Source organism: Pangasianodon hypophthalmus, chromosome 19 (assembly GCF_027358585.1).
Source record: "Pangasianodon hypophthalmus isolate fPanHyp1 chromosome 19, fPanHyp1.pri, whole genome shotgun sequence".
In the NCBI taxonomy this organism is placed as follows: Eukaryota; Metazoa; Chordata; class Actinopteri; order Siluriformes; family Pangasiidae; genus Pangasianodon; species Pangasianodon hypophthalmus.
The window spans coordinates 9455594-9468397 of NC_069728.1; the positions used below are offsets into that span (position 1 = coordinate 9455594).

At 39.0% G+C, this 12804-nt stretch overlaps 1 protein-coding gene across 6 annotated transcripts in view; it reads left to right on the forward strand.

The window, feature by feature from the left end:
- Window positions 1-2159: 2159 nt before the first annotated feature.
- LOC113545247 (1-phosphatidylinositol 4,5-bisphosphate phosphodiesterase beta-1) overlaps window positions 2160-12804 on the forward strand; it is a 105068-nt gene continuing 94423 nt past the window's right edge. For 4 of the 6 annotated variants that reach the window (XM_026944484.3, XM_026944485.3, XM_026944486.3 and 1 more), the window contains exons 1-2: window positions 2161-2512; window positions 10139-10216. In XM_026944484.3, coding sequence (XP_026800285.3) covers window positions 2414-2512; window positions 10139-10216 — 177 coding nt within the window. In that variant the 5' untranslated portion in view covers window positions 2161-2413. Of the gene's footprint in view, window positions 2513-10138; window positions 10217-12804 lie in introns of all 6 variants that reach the window. The other 2 variants (XR_004580138.2, XM_034313791.2) reach the window with 1 other exon arrangement.

The window sequence follows — 12804 nt, forward strand, 5'->3', positions numbered from 1 at the left end:
TTACTGTAACCTCATAAGTAAAAAGCAATATAAGTTGATTGAATTACTTATGGTTCATGTCATGAGATATTAGTTTTTAGTCAGAGTTAAATGTAAATTACTGTAAGTGAACTAAATTATTCTTCGTGGCTAAAAGCTTCTTCATCATTAGAACCCCTTAAAATCACTTCAAATGAACAGACACTTCATCAGTAAAAGAAAAATCACAAGAGAAGGAACATCAAAGTTCAAATTAGACAAAAAAAAAAGCTCCAAAGCGAGAAACATTCTGTGAGAACAGTGAGGAATATTTAATATTCAGTTTTACGTCCATGTGACTAGTGACTAGGCCAAACCCTTCCCCACAAGTATGAAAGTATTAATGAAAGTATGAAGTCAGCTTTCTTAAGAAGACATTTGGAAACAAAACATAAAACTGGGTCATCAAAAAAAAAACAAGGCAAGGTTGTATAGATTAATACAGCAAGCTGTAAATTAGTAAAACAAACTTTTTCAACAAGCAAGATATTCGCTTAACGTTAACCTGCTTAACATCTCCAAGGGTACTTGAGGCAAATAATTTAGGTACAAGGGGGTCAGCTGACAAAAAATGTTGGGAACCCCTGCTCTAGCCCTTTATCAGTGGCCAGTTTCTGACCACAGCACCACTGTTGGCTGGATGTTTTCAGATGGTGGACACACGCTGTCATATCAGTGTCATTGCTGAAAATGATCCACCACCAAATCAATATCTGGTTGCCCATGGTCCTGTGATGGTATCTTTCCCTTGATGGATAGAGGGGTGACTGGGTACAAGAGGTGACAAACTGCATAGCAACATATGGGCTACAGTCAGTAATTATACCCTGTAGGCTACTTACAAACCACACTGTGGCCACATGATGTATAAATATTGCCAGATTCCCATGTTATGTGCATTAGAAATCCCCAGTAACACATAGCAGAAAATCTCCATAATTAAATCATGCTGGGATTTTTACATTATTATATTAACAAAGAAAAAGCCACCAAATCTAATACATATACAAATCATATACATGATTTATATATATACACACATATATACACACATATATATATATATATATATATATATATATATATATATATATATACATATACAGTACTGTGCAAAAGTCTTAGGACTGAGGACAACTGAGGGACTCATATGCAACTATTACAGAAGGTTCAAATGCTGACTGATGCTCCAGAAGGAAAAATCATGCATTAAGAGCCGGGGGGTGAAAACTTTTTGAAGTTGAAGATCAGGGTAAATTTAACTTATTTTGTCTTCTGGGAAACATGTAACTATCTTCTGTAGCCTCTGAAGGGCAGTACTAAATGAAAAAATACGATATTTAGGCAAAATAAGAAAAATGTACACATCTCCATTCTGTTCAAAAGTTTTCACCCCCCGGCTCTTAATGTATGATTTTTCCTTCTGGAGCATCAGTGTGCGTTTGAACCTTCTGTAATAGTTGCATATGAGTCCCTCAGTTGTCCTCAGTGTGAAAAGATGGATCTCAAAATCATACAGTCATTATTGGAAAGGGTTCAAATACACAAAAAATGCTGGAAAACCAAGAATTTGTGGGACCTGAAGGATTTTTCTGAAGAACAGCAGGCAGTTTAACTGTTCAGGACAAACAAGGGACTCATGAACAACTATCAGTAAACAAAAAAACACAGCTGTGGATCATTCAGGTAACAACACAGTATTAAGAATCAAGGGGATGTAAACTTTTGAACGGGGTCATTTTTATAAATTCAACTATTATTTTCTCTTGTGGACTATATGTAAACATCTTTTATGTGAAATATCTTATTCAGGTCAGCACTAAATAAACAACAACATGCATTTTGTATGATCCCTCTTATTTTGGTAAAATAATAAACATTTTGCAGATTCTGAAAGGGGGATGTAAACTTTTGACCTCAACTATATATATACTTCGACAGTGAATTAATTACTTAATTTAATTTCAATTAAATATTAATTTTCCGGTTCTTTTCCATAATTAAGAAACCCAAATCTGGATATGCTTGCTTGGATATCTGCGGGACAGGGATGCGTGTGTCCTCACGCGGGGCGGCGCCACATCCCAGAGCGCGCGAGCCATGCAGCGTTCACGCTTCATAAATGGAGGCGCGCGTTCACTCACTCTCTCAATTGCTGTAGTTGTGCACTCGGAGCGCAAACCAGCGAGACAGCGTGTGAACCAGCATCCTCTCCCACTGCTGTCCAACAGCCCAACTAAAGCGCACGGAGCTGATGCAGTATGGACAGTAACGCGCTTCAGTTTCCCACGGACTGGCACTAAAATCCACTTTTTTTTAAATGCCTTAAGAGTTTTTCCCCCAGTGGACGGGAAATTGACAGTTGTGCGTTTGCGGTAAGAGTCGGCGCACTCAGATGGCGGGGCCGCAGCCGGGAGTTCACGCGCTCAAGCTCAAACCCGTGGCCGTACCGGAGAGTCTGAGAAAAGGAAACAAGTTCATGAAATGGGAGGATGTAAGTACTAGTGGCTGAGCAGTGCTCAGGTTTAGGACGGCCTGGCAGTGTGAATGGTGGAGCGGATGCGGTCTCATCTGTTGCGGCTTTTCTTGTGCACTACCTGATACTAACTCCGAGCCGTGCTGCTGTTCTCTAGAGGCAGTTCATGCAGCCTAAGAGCTGGTCTAACTTTAATTTACACCTTTTGAGGGACAATCTAAGAATAAAACGAGGTGTGTGCATTTTAGGCAAAAACCTACAATTGTTAACCTAAGTACAAGCCATTTTAATTTTGTGTATCTATTTTAACTATGCTGCTCTTATTGTGTGTAGTTTTTCTCCTGCTACTGTAAGGCGTCCTTGAATGTTATGAAAGGCACCAACAAATAAAATGTATTAATAATAATAATAATAATAATAATAATAATAAGTTGGTCAGCTGCTGGTCAGAAACCGGAAGGTGTGCAATAGGCTTTTGTTTTTTGTTGCCTAGATATGTAGATATGTGCAAGTTTGTTTGTTTGTTTGTTTGTTTATGATCTGTTGCAGTGTACAAGCATGTGTCAGATTACACAACGTGAATAGATCACATCTAGGATTGAGAAGCTCTCATGCAACCAGACAGCAGATTATATGTTAGCTATATTAGCTATATATTATATATTTTATTTACATAAATTATAATTTTTTCCCATTGTCATGCTGTGGCTCTAAAATTTGGAAGTGTCCTAATATTTTGTAACAGCCTTCGTTTGGTACGCTTTAATATTTTATGATTGCAAAAACAAATCAAAGTAGATGCCCTGCATGTTTGCTGTTTACAGATGTGTTAATTGCATTAGACTGGGCATTGAAGTCGGGGTTACAGGAGCAGTACTTGTAGACTACCCTGAGAAACACATTCAGTGGACTGATTTGTGTTTTAGTGAACGGACTGACTTCTCCCATCACTGTTCCAAAGGCGAACATAAATCAGGTTGGAACAGCGAGTTCCCTCCAAACAGCTAGCCCAACCCACCCACCCCCACATTCGTATTCCTACAAGTTGACTGGTTGCTCAAATTCACTGTTTGCTGAATGTACATTACTATCCAGTCGCAACGCAAGAGGTGAGAATTGTATGAATGCAAGTGAAGACATAACAGACTCAGAGAGAATAGTAAGCCATCATGATTTGTTTGCTTATCTTGTGCCTCTTTTGTCTCACACAACGTGGTCTGTAATTGACAATTATACAAAAGGCCAGTATCTGCAGGTCTGTAAAATCAGGCTATTCAGCAAATTCTGGAGAAATGGACATAAAGATATGGAGATGCATCATCATGTCACTCACACACACTCAGTAGTGAGGTTAGTCTGCAGTAACGTCTTGTGGCTGTAGATTTTGGTGGTGAAGGAGGACAATAATAAGGACATGGCCTCAAACAAACTTGAGTTGAGAGGCTATCACATTTGACTTATGCTATAAGCTGCAGTCTAGGGAATTTTTAGAGTAATCCCATAACATACAATCATCCAGCATGCAGACTAGCAGCTCATTTTGTACAGTTTTAGATGTACAGCAGGTGTGTTTCTTATCACCACCAAGGCACATACAGAAGAGCTAATATAATAAAATATCGTGTGGTTGCCAGGTTTCAGCCAATTATCTAGCCCAGCTACATCAATAAAAGACCTGAAACTATCCCAAAAATTCAAGGGGTCAAGTGAGACATTTTTATTCTTCTTCCCAGCCTTTGCCAGAGAAACAAGGTCACTGTGGTGCACACATGTGTCTGATGTACAGATATTATCCATTCCTTTCCCTCTCCCAATCTTTGCAGTATATTACTCACTCATTTTAAGTAACCGCTTTGTACTGGTGGATCTGGAGCCCATCCTGGGAAGGTGGTACCACATCCCGAACAGGATGCCAGTCCATTGCAGGGCACCATGCACACACATGCACATATTCACAACTAGGGGCAATTTAGTGTAGCCAATCTACCTACCTGCATGTTTTTTGGGAGGTAAGAGGAAAACAGGAAGCCCACATGCACATGGGAAGAACATGTGAAAATCCCAAGCTCAGAATCAAACCAGGGATCCTGGAGCTGTGAGACAGCAATGCTACCCACTGCACCATTTGCATTTGCCATTACAAATGGTTCTGACCAGCATAGATACACGGTCTGCAGTTTGCCTTTGTTTGCAGAAAGGCATTAGATTTCATGCAGATTATTTGCTATAAAATAAGATCTTGGGGCCTGCAGAGTATTTTTAAACAAGCCCAGGTTGACAAAAAGCTACGAGCATGACAACCTAGTCATTAACTGTCATGTCCGCTGCTCTTCCTACAAGCGTGCAGCAGCATGATTCCTTCCCCGCTGGGCCACTAGTAGCACTTGTTGCAGTTCCCATTTTTGTTCATTATGTGCAATAATAACTTTATGGAAGCTAAGTGGGTTGCTGAGCACACTGCCCCATAATTGTGCAAAATCTAGGAAGCTGATTAGATCAATGGAACAATTTTATATTTGTCAAATGGCAGAAAATTGTTGATGCCTCAAAAGAGGTAATTAGTATTTCAACAAAATTTAAAATATATGGACTTGTGAATGAGGTCTTTATGAAGATTAACATTTATTGAAAAGCTGATATGCAGTATATGGTGGGCTGGTACAACAATTTGTATTGACTTATTATCACAATAACCAAGCACATATAACATATGCCTGGAATAACTGAGGTCCATGCTGAACTCCTTGGTTGTGCTTATGTTGTGTTTTTGTCCCTGTTGTCAGTGTGACTATAGACACTCCTTCCTGCCGTGGCCACTTCACTCTGTTCCCTCTTGCTCAGAAAGAAAAGCAAAACAAAACAAAAACAAAACATAGATGCATAAAAAAGTAGATGTAAACCTCTTAACCCAGAAAGGGATGAAGTTGTATGCTGATTCAGGTTCCTGGGTTCATAAACATAAACATAATGTGCATATGAAAAACACACTCCCTGAGCATACAAGTTTGCAATATTTTATATATAATTAATAGAATTAAGTAAATGCTTATTTTGGGGGGATCCAGTGGAGATATGCAGCTTTGTGTACAGCATGTAAGCCATATGAAAGCATAATTATTTTTGTTTGTGCAATAGTATAGAAAATATAGAAATATAGAAATGTGGTTTTATTTGGGAGGGCAGGAAGGCAGTTGGGCTAAAACTGAATAGTTCATCTCCTGTTAGTATTAACTTGAAATTGCTCATAATTCCGTGTGCAAGGTTGCCAGGTTAAGCATATGATTTATCAATATATTACAGATATGCAAATCAGAAATGTACACGCAAATCAGAAATGTGCACGCAAATCAGAAATGTGCATGCAAAATGTGCAGAAACTGTTCCCGCAAAAAGAAGAAAAATACATCTACCTTTTTCTATACTATGGGCTGGTTTCATTTCTTTTTGTGCATTTTTTGAGTTGTAGTTGGGGTGGGAATTTGGTGGAAACCTGGCAACCCTCTCCACAAGCTTCAGCATGAAAGTAAAAACCTAACACTTACAGGATTGTTTTTTTAATTGGGTGTTTTTTTTTCTTTGTCTGGCAGGATCTCATTCCCCAAAGCTGGCAAAACAAAGCAAAAAAAAAAACTGTACATATCTGTTTTCATGTTCATTTAGAACACAATTCCATTCAGTCTGAATAATTTGGGTACACTCCTAGTCAGAACAGTCACCAAATTACGTACAAGCTATAAAATGCAGAATATTAATTACATGCATTACGAGTGACTGACATTGTGCCAATATCTTCCCAAGACCTGCCACGTGTAGGAGCTTCGCATTTAAACAGCACTTCTTCCATCAAGGTTAAATAAACATCTCATAACAGGAAGCTTCACAATATCAACAGATTTTCTTTGTTAAATAACATGGTTTTTGTGTTTATTATTAAACTTTGATTATGTGGGGCTTTGACCATGTGAATGAGTTGTTACTATAGAAACAACATATTAGAACTAATGTATTAATAAAGACATTACCACTGTCAGAGCTTCTGTTATAGAAAATTAATCAACACCTTCTGACCAATCAGATATGAGAACAGCAACACTGTGGTTTTTATACAACAGTTAGTTCAGGCGTTCCAAGAGTGCTTATATGTAGTAGAACTGCACTGGGACATTTCACTGTGTATGAGCAACAGTCCCACTGAAACCGTTACTACAGTAGTGTTAGCAACATCATCAGCAGACATGGTAAACAATACTTTCAGGAATATAACTTTTTACTTAAAATGAGAAGCAAGAATGGAAGCCAGTTTCACCAGATGCACGTTTAACGGGAATGTTCAATTCATTGTGGGTTCCAGCTAGCCAGTGGGCTACCAGTGAGTGCGGATTCTTCGGACCTATTTTTGTTCGCGGACCAAAAATAAACAAATTATTTGGCCATATTGTGTCTCAGATGTCAGTTAATCTATATTAATTTCTTGTTTTTAAAACAACTGTATAAAAGCAATGTCGCAATCACAATTGTGCTGTTGTACTGAATATCGGCACCTACGGCCGAATCACAGCTGTGCCGATACTCAGTATAATGCACAGTATTGTTGATTATAAGCTAGCTAGTGAGATAGGTAACAAAGCTAATGAAGGATTTGTTGCTAAGAAATTCAGTTTGACTACTGATGGTCAAGGACCGGTAGTGTTGTTCATAGCTCCAATGTTCCTGGATCAATCCTGAGCTTGGGTTACATATTATACTGAGTTTTGTGTGTTCTCCCCGTGTTTGCGTGGGTTTCCTCTTGGTTCTCTGGTATCCTCTCCCCTTCAAAAAACATGCTGGCAGGTGGATTGGATACTCTTAATTGCCCCTAGGTATGAATGAGTATGTGAGTGTGTGTGTGTGTGTGTGTGTGTGAGTGTGTGTGTGTGTGTGTGTGAGGTGTTCTGCTATGGACTGGCGTCCCATCCAGGGTATATCCAGTATCCCGTGATTCCGGATAGGCTCCAGAACCACCGTGACCAGGATAAAGCGCTTACTGAAAATGAATGAATAAATAATGCACGGCCATAAAAATCATTGGGATGTTTCATAGGAGAGGAATTCGAAGAGGAAACAAATAGTTCCAAAGTTATTGTACTTCACCTTGTAACTACTAGAGGTCTAATTTTACCCAGTGCCCCCTGAAAGTATTTGTAGTTGTATGAGTTGTCATATGTCTGATGTATTTTTACATTTCCTCTGTAACATGTAAGGAAGAGATTTAACTTTTGACAGAAACAGAAATCATTCAGCAGAGATACACAAAAACAGCAAAAGGAAGTCGTAAATTGTGCATTCATGATGTTCTTTCCCAATTGTCCTTTCCTGGATTTGTGTGTATCTGTGTGTGTGTGTGTGTGTGTGTGTGTGTGTGTGTAGAGCTGTCCATCAGCCTGTGGAGCTTGAGTGTTAGAACGGCATTGGCCTGTTCTGAGCCTTGGCACTCGGCTCTTTCCCTTGTTTTCCCAGTATGCCGCTGGGCGTGGGCCCTCCTGTGGCGCCACTCCAAACCACATATCCAGCAGCTTTTCCCAAAATTTCCCCTCATTCAAACGTTTGTCCTGTGCACTCTTTCCTTATTTCCTTTTCACCACTCTACAATTTAGTTTTCATTCTTGCCTTTTTGCTGTGTGAAAGGTGCTTTTGCTAGATTTTGTTAGATGTGCCTGTAATGTCACATGATGGGCACATAATGCTTCATGTTCATTCGAATGAACCACATAAAATGATTGATAGTGGTATGATAATTGAATGATAATTTGTTGTTAATTATGACAATTGCAATGCTGCTTAATGCTCATAACAGGAGTGTGTTTTTGGGGGGTTTCTCAGACAGAACAGTCAGTTTTAGCTCAGCATGTGAGCTGAATGTAACACCATGAGCTGTTCAATGTGCATCATGGAGTGTGTCATCTTATAATCAGAGGATGTTAATAATTGGCCTATACATCCCTTTCAGTCTGTTCCCAAGAGCGTGATTATTCATTGCATATGACACACTGTCTCTGGGGCTTTGGTTATTCAGTGCCTCCCCAATAAGAAGCAGCCATTCTAATTGCCTAGTGCTCTGTTTTCAGATAGAGAGATTGATTTCCTCTATAGCTGCCTACATGTTGGAACCCCTCTAGCAAAAACAACTGCAGCTCGCCTCTTTGAATTCCCGCACTGTATCAGAAGGATCAGTTAACTCGACACTTACTCCATCGCCAACTTTATCTCTCCCTCCCTCGTCTCATTATGGATGTGTGTAAGTGAACCGTGTTACCTGAAATAGAATCATTCAGTCCACTGTAGGAAGGCTACACCGAGCATTGTTATCTGTGTTTTAATGCAGGAAATTAAAAGTGAAAAACGATTGTGTTGCAAGTCTAGCCTGCTTACTTAGTCTTGCAATTCAAAAGTACCAGTAAACATTAGAGCTTTTGTTCCCCTGTTTTTCATAAAGTGGGAGAATTTTCTAGTAAAAAGCTTGTTAGCCTTAAACTAGCAGTCCAGTCCCACCCACAGGTAGTAAATAAGTAAAAAGGAAGTAAAAAAACCAAGTGACACCGTGGAGTAGAGTAGTTTTTTATAGCCACCATTCTCATTTAGATACAATTTTAACAGCAACTGCACAGTGTTTTGAACTGTTCTCTGTTTTGTTCCAGCAGCTCACCTCAGCTCTTGCAAGTGTTTTCTGTGTCTGTCAGAGACCAGAACATCAGCATCACAATATTTGTAGCTAATCACTATAACATATTCTGGAACCCAAATGAAAAGAAGTGGTTATTTTTCAGTGGAAGCATTCAATATTATTTTCGAGCTGGCAAGGCTGTGTAGCATGCCATAACGTGAGATCTCAGCTCTGATGTTTTCATAGGCTGGCACAGGACAAAGGTCACACTGGGGTGGTTTATTTCATTCAAAGCAAGCTTCCTTGCATGGGATCCCAAGCTTCTCTCTCAATATCTTTCTACTTACACTGACCTACTTACAAACTGCTTATTTTCTCACATCTTTGCAAGGTTTATCATTATCATTGAAGTCACCCATAACTTGTTTTAAACAAGTTTATTTCAATATAGAATAGTATGTTATTCTCATTGCAGTTCTGGCAAAAATTTGAAATAAGAAAAGGTTTATAAGCCCCACTTTTACTTTCAACCAGAAATCCAGATTCTATGAATATGCAAAGCGTATAAACACAGACTGCACTATTCACATCTACCCATTTTCCAAGTAAACCATAATTGCATTGCCTTAATTTGCATATTAAAACATGATTGGCCCTCATATTTTATGGAACAATAATACTTGCCTGTCAATACAGTTCAATACAGACTCCAATACAAACTCTAAGCATTGTCCAATGAGACCTTTAGCTCAGCCATTTTTTAAAAACATGCAGCAAACCTGCTGCAGTGACAATTTTTGCACTTTGAATCTTAGTCTGTTCACTTAAATTAACTCCCCTGAAAGTATTTAATAAAAAAAAGAGTTAAGAAATTGTTTTTCCCCACACAAGCCTCTAATAAGCTTTAAAAGAGTACAAATTGTCTGTATTTTAAAAGCAATCCCTATCTGGTTCTGATCTATCCACTGTCCTTAAACTTCCTGTTTGTCTCTCTGTGCTTACAGGACTCCACCACTGTGACTCCTGTGACATTACGGGTTGACCCCAAAGGCTACTTCTTGTACTGGACTGATCAGAATAAGGTAAAAGCATGAAAAGTACATTAACTTTGGATGATTTTCACAAAACTATAGCTCAAAAATATCTAGCAATATCACAAACCCGCCTTCACTAACATGGTTATATTACTGTACATTTCTGAGCATAATTCTCTCTGATGAGCTGAGAAGAATGATCTGTTCCTGAACCCAAATCACACAGGAGCTCCTGTAGCACAGGAGTTCAGGGCAAGCCACTGAATCTGACTGTCCTATCTCCCTTGACAGAGTCTGATCCTTTAAGCTATTAATCTCTCCAGAGGTAGTAATGGGACAGGTTGCACTAGATGATCAGGTTACTGAAACAGAGACTCAGTACAAGGAGGAAATTTGCTAATGGGGAGAGCTTTGTTGTGATAGTGTAAACTAGTGTAAACTAGCTTTATTCATCCACCTGTTTGTCCTTTGCAATAAACACAGTGACTGGCTGGGACAAATACTGCTGACTAAACTGTTGACAATGTAAGTTAATACTATAATGTCATCACTTCAAGTATGGTGCCTTCAATCATGTCTGTGAGAAATGTCATGAAGCAACACACAATGTTGATGTTTCTGAACATAGTGGAATCAATGGAAGGCTTTCTAAATATATTTACAGCACTGTTATAGTTGTACAGAGTTGTACACCATCTCTGTGTCTTTACATTTATATGAAAGACTTATGGTTAAATTGTTAGGGATTTAGTTATTAGCTTATACTTGGTGTCCCTGATTCCTGTTATGAGTTCCGGTTATGAGTGAATTAGAGCTTATATTCTGCTCCTTAACTCCATAGTCATTGCTTTATTTTATGTCCAATGTGCTGGACTACAGAGCTGGAATAATAAAATTGTCCTTGTGAAGGTACTTTTGAACTGCAGAATATGTGTTCTGATAACAATTGATAATGTTTTATGTTTTCGAAGCAGCATATCAAGCTGTGTATGGTTATCAGGTTACTGTAGGATACTAAGAGAGAGACAGACAGACAGAAAGACAGAGCACAGTCTTATACCCTGAAGAGGTTGCTAATAGTTTTGATGCTGGGTGGTGTACCCTTTATCTCTACATGAAACATGTTCCTATACCAAACCTAGCTAATTACTGATGGATGCGTTGTGTTAACTGCAGAACTGACCATGTTTGGAATGTGACGCCAAGGCATTCTAAGACCAACTGTGTTTGCATGCCTATTCGTGTCACCATTCATTCACTTCTACCAGATAGGCAATATGAGATCATTGTGAGATTAATTTTCCTGTGGCAGTGTTTCTGATTGGCTGTGCCTGATTCAAAGTGTGTATCACAATGAAAGCACCAGTGGAATCACGACAGCAATAGCCTGAAGAGATGGAACCATCTGGAGATCCAAACTCCAGTCCAGACATAATAACTCTTGTTTTTGTCAATTATTTATGTCTATCTGTCTGTCTGTTATTTTACACTGTCATTAGGATGCTGATTACGTTGCTGTTTATCTTTGACTAGAAATAAACTGCTCTGTGCCTTTGAGCTGTACTCTGCAATTCTGTTGGATGTTAGCATGAGCAACAAACAGCTATAGATTCCACACCCTCCCATCAGATCTCTGTCGAAAGCCTCTTCCACACACAGTCAAATGTTCAGACAACAAAAATTACACACACAGCTATCTAACATAATGTTTGACAACATTACAGATCTGAATATTTGGCTAGCATACAGATTGGCAGTAGCCACAAGGGCATACTGTTTGGAATGATAACAAGTGTTGCCAAAAATAATATTATATTAGCAAACTAATTTCTTCTCCACGGTAATTTTCATTTTCCTTCCTCACCCTCAGCTCTTTCCAGCAATGAAAAGCTACACAGATGTTTATTTTTGGGCTTTTTTCCTCTTCACTCACTCACTTTCAGTAAGCACTGGTCAGATCCAAATCCTATCCCGTCAACACTGGGCAAAAGGCACACTTTCACACACTCACTCCTTCACACCTAAGGGAAAATTAGCCAATCTGCCTTCCTGCCTTCCTGCCCACTATGCACTGTCCATGTGTAAAATTTAGTCTTAGCCAATTCCTGCCTGCTATCTGAGTGTCTCGTTTTGCTTGACACCTACTCATATAGGAGGGGGAAGGCCAGCACATGTTCTTACACACTTCCTCTTACACACATGAAGCCAGCCACTGTTTCATTTTCATCTACTGATCATGCAGTGTTTTTTTCCTGCAGCCTGTTGTAGACATGGCAGATTATCTCATTTACTCATCACTAAGTGCTTCACACAACACTCTATGCTAAAAAACAGGGTTTCTTGAACTTTTTTTTTTTTAAATCCAGTGACTATTTTGTTTCAAAAAGTTAATTGTTAAAATTGCTAATTGTTAAAAGGTCATAGTGATCAAAAGTTTGTTTTCATGCTGGATACTGGTGCAGTGAAGACAATCTGAGCCAATCACATTGCAACCTTCAACATGTCATGTGAAGCCCATGTTCGTCTGGGCTCCTGATGGCTATCATTGGAGTTTGAACATCAGCTCTTTCCCAGTAGTAAGTATAGAGCCTAGGACAGTCACAGAAATTTTTAAATCAGAGCTTCTCCTTTATTAA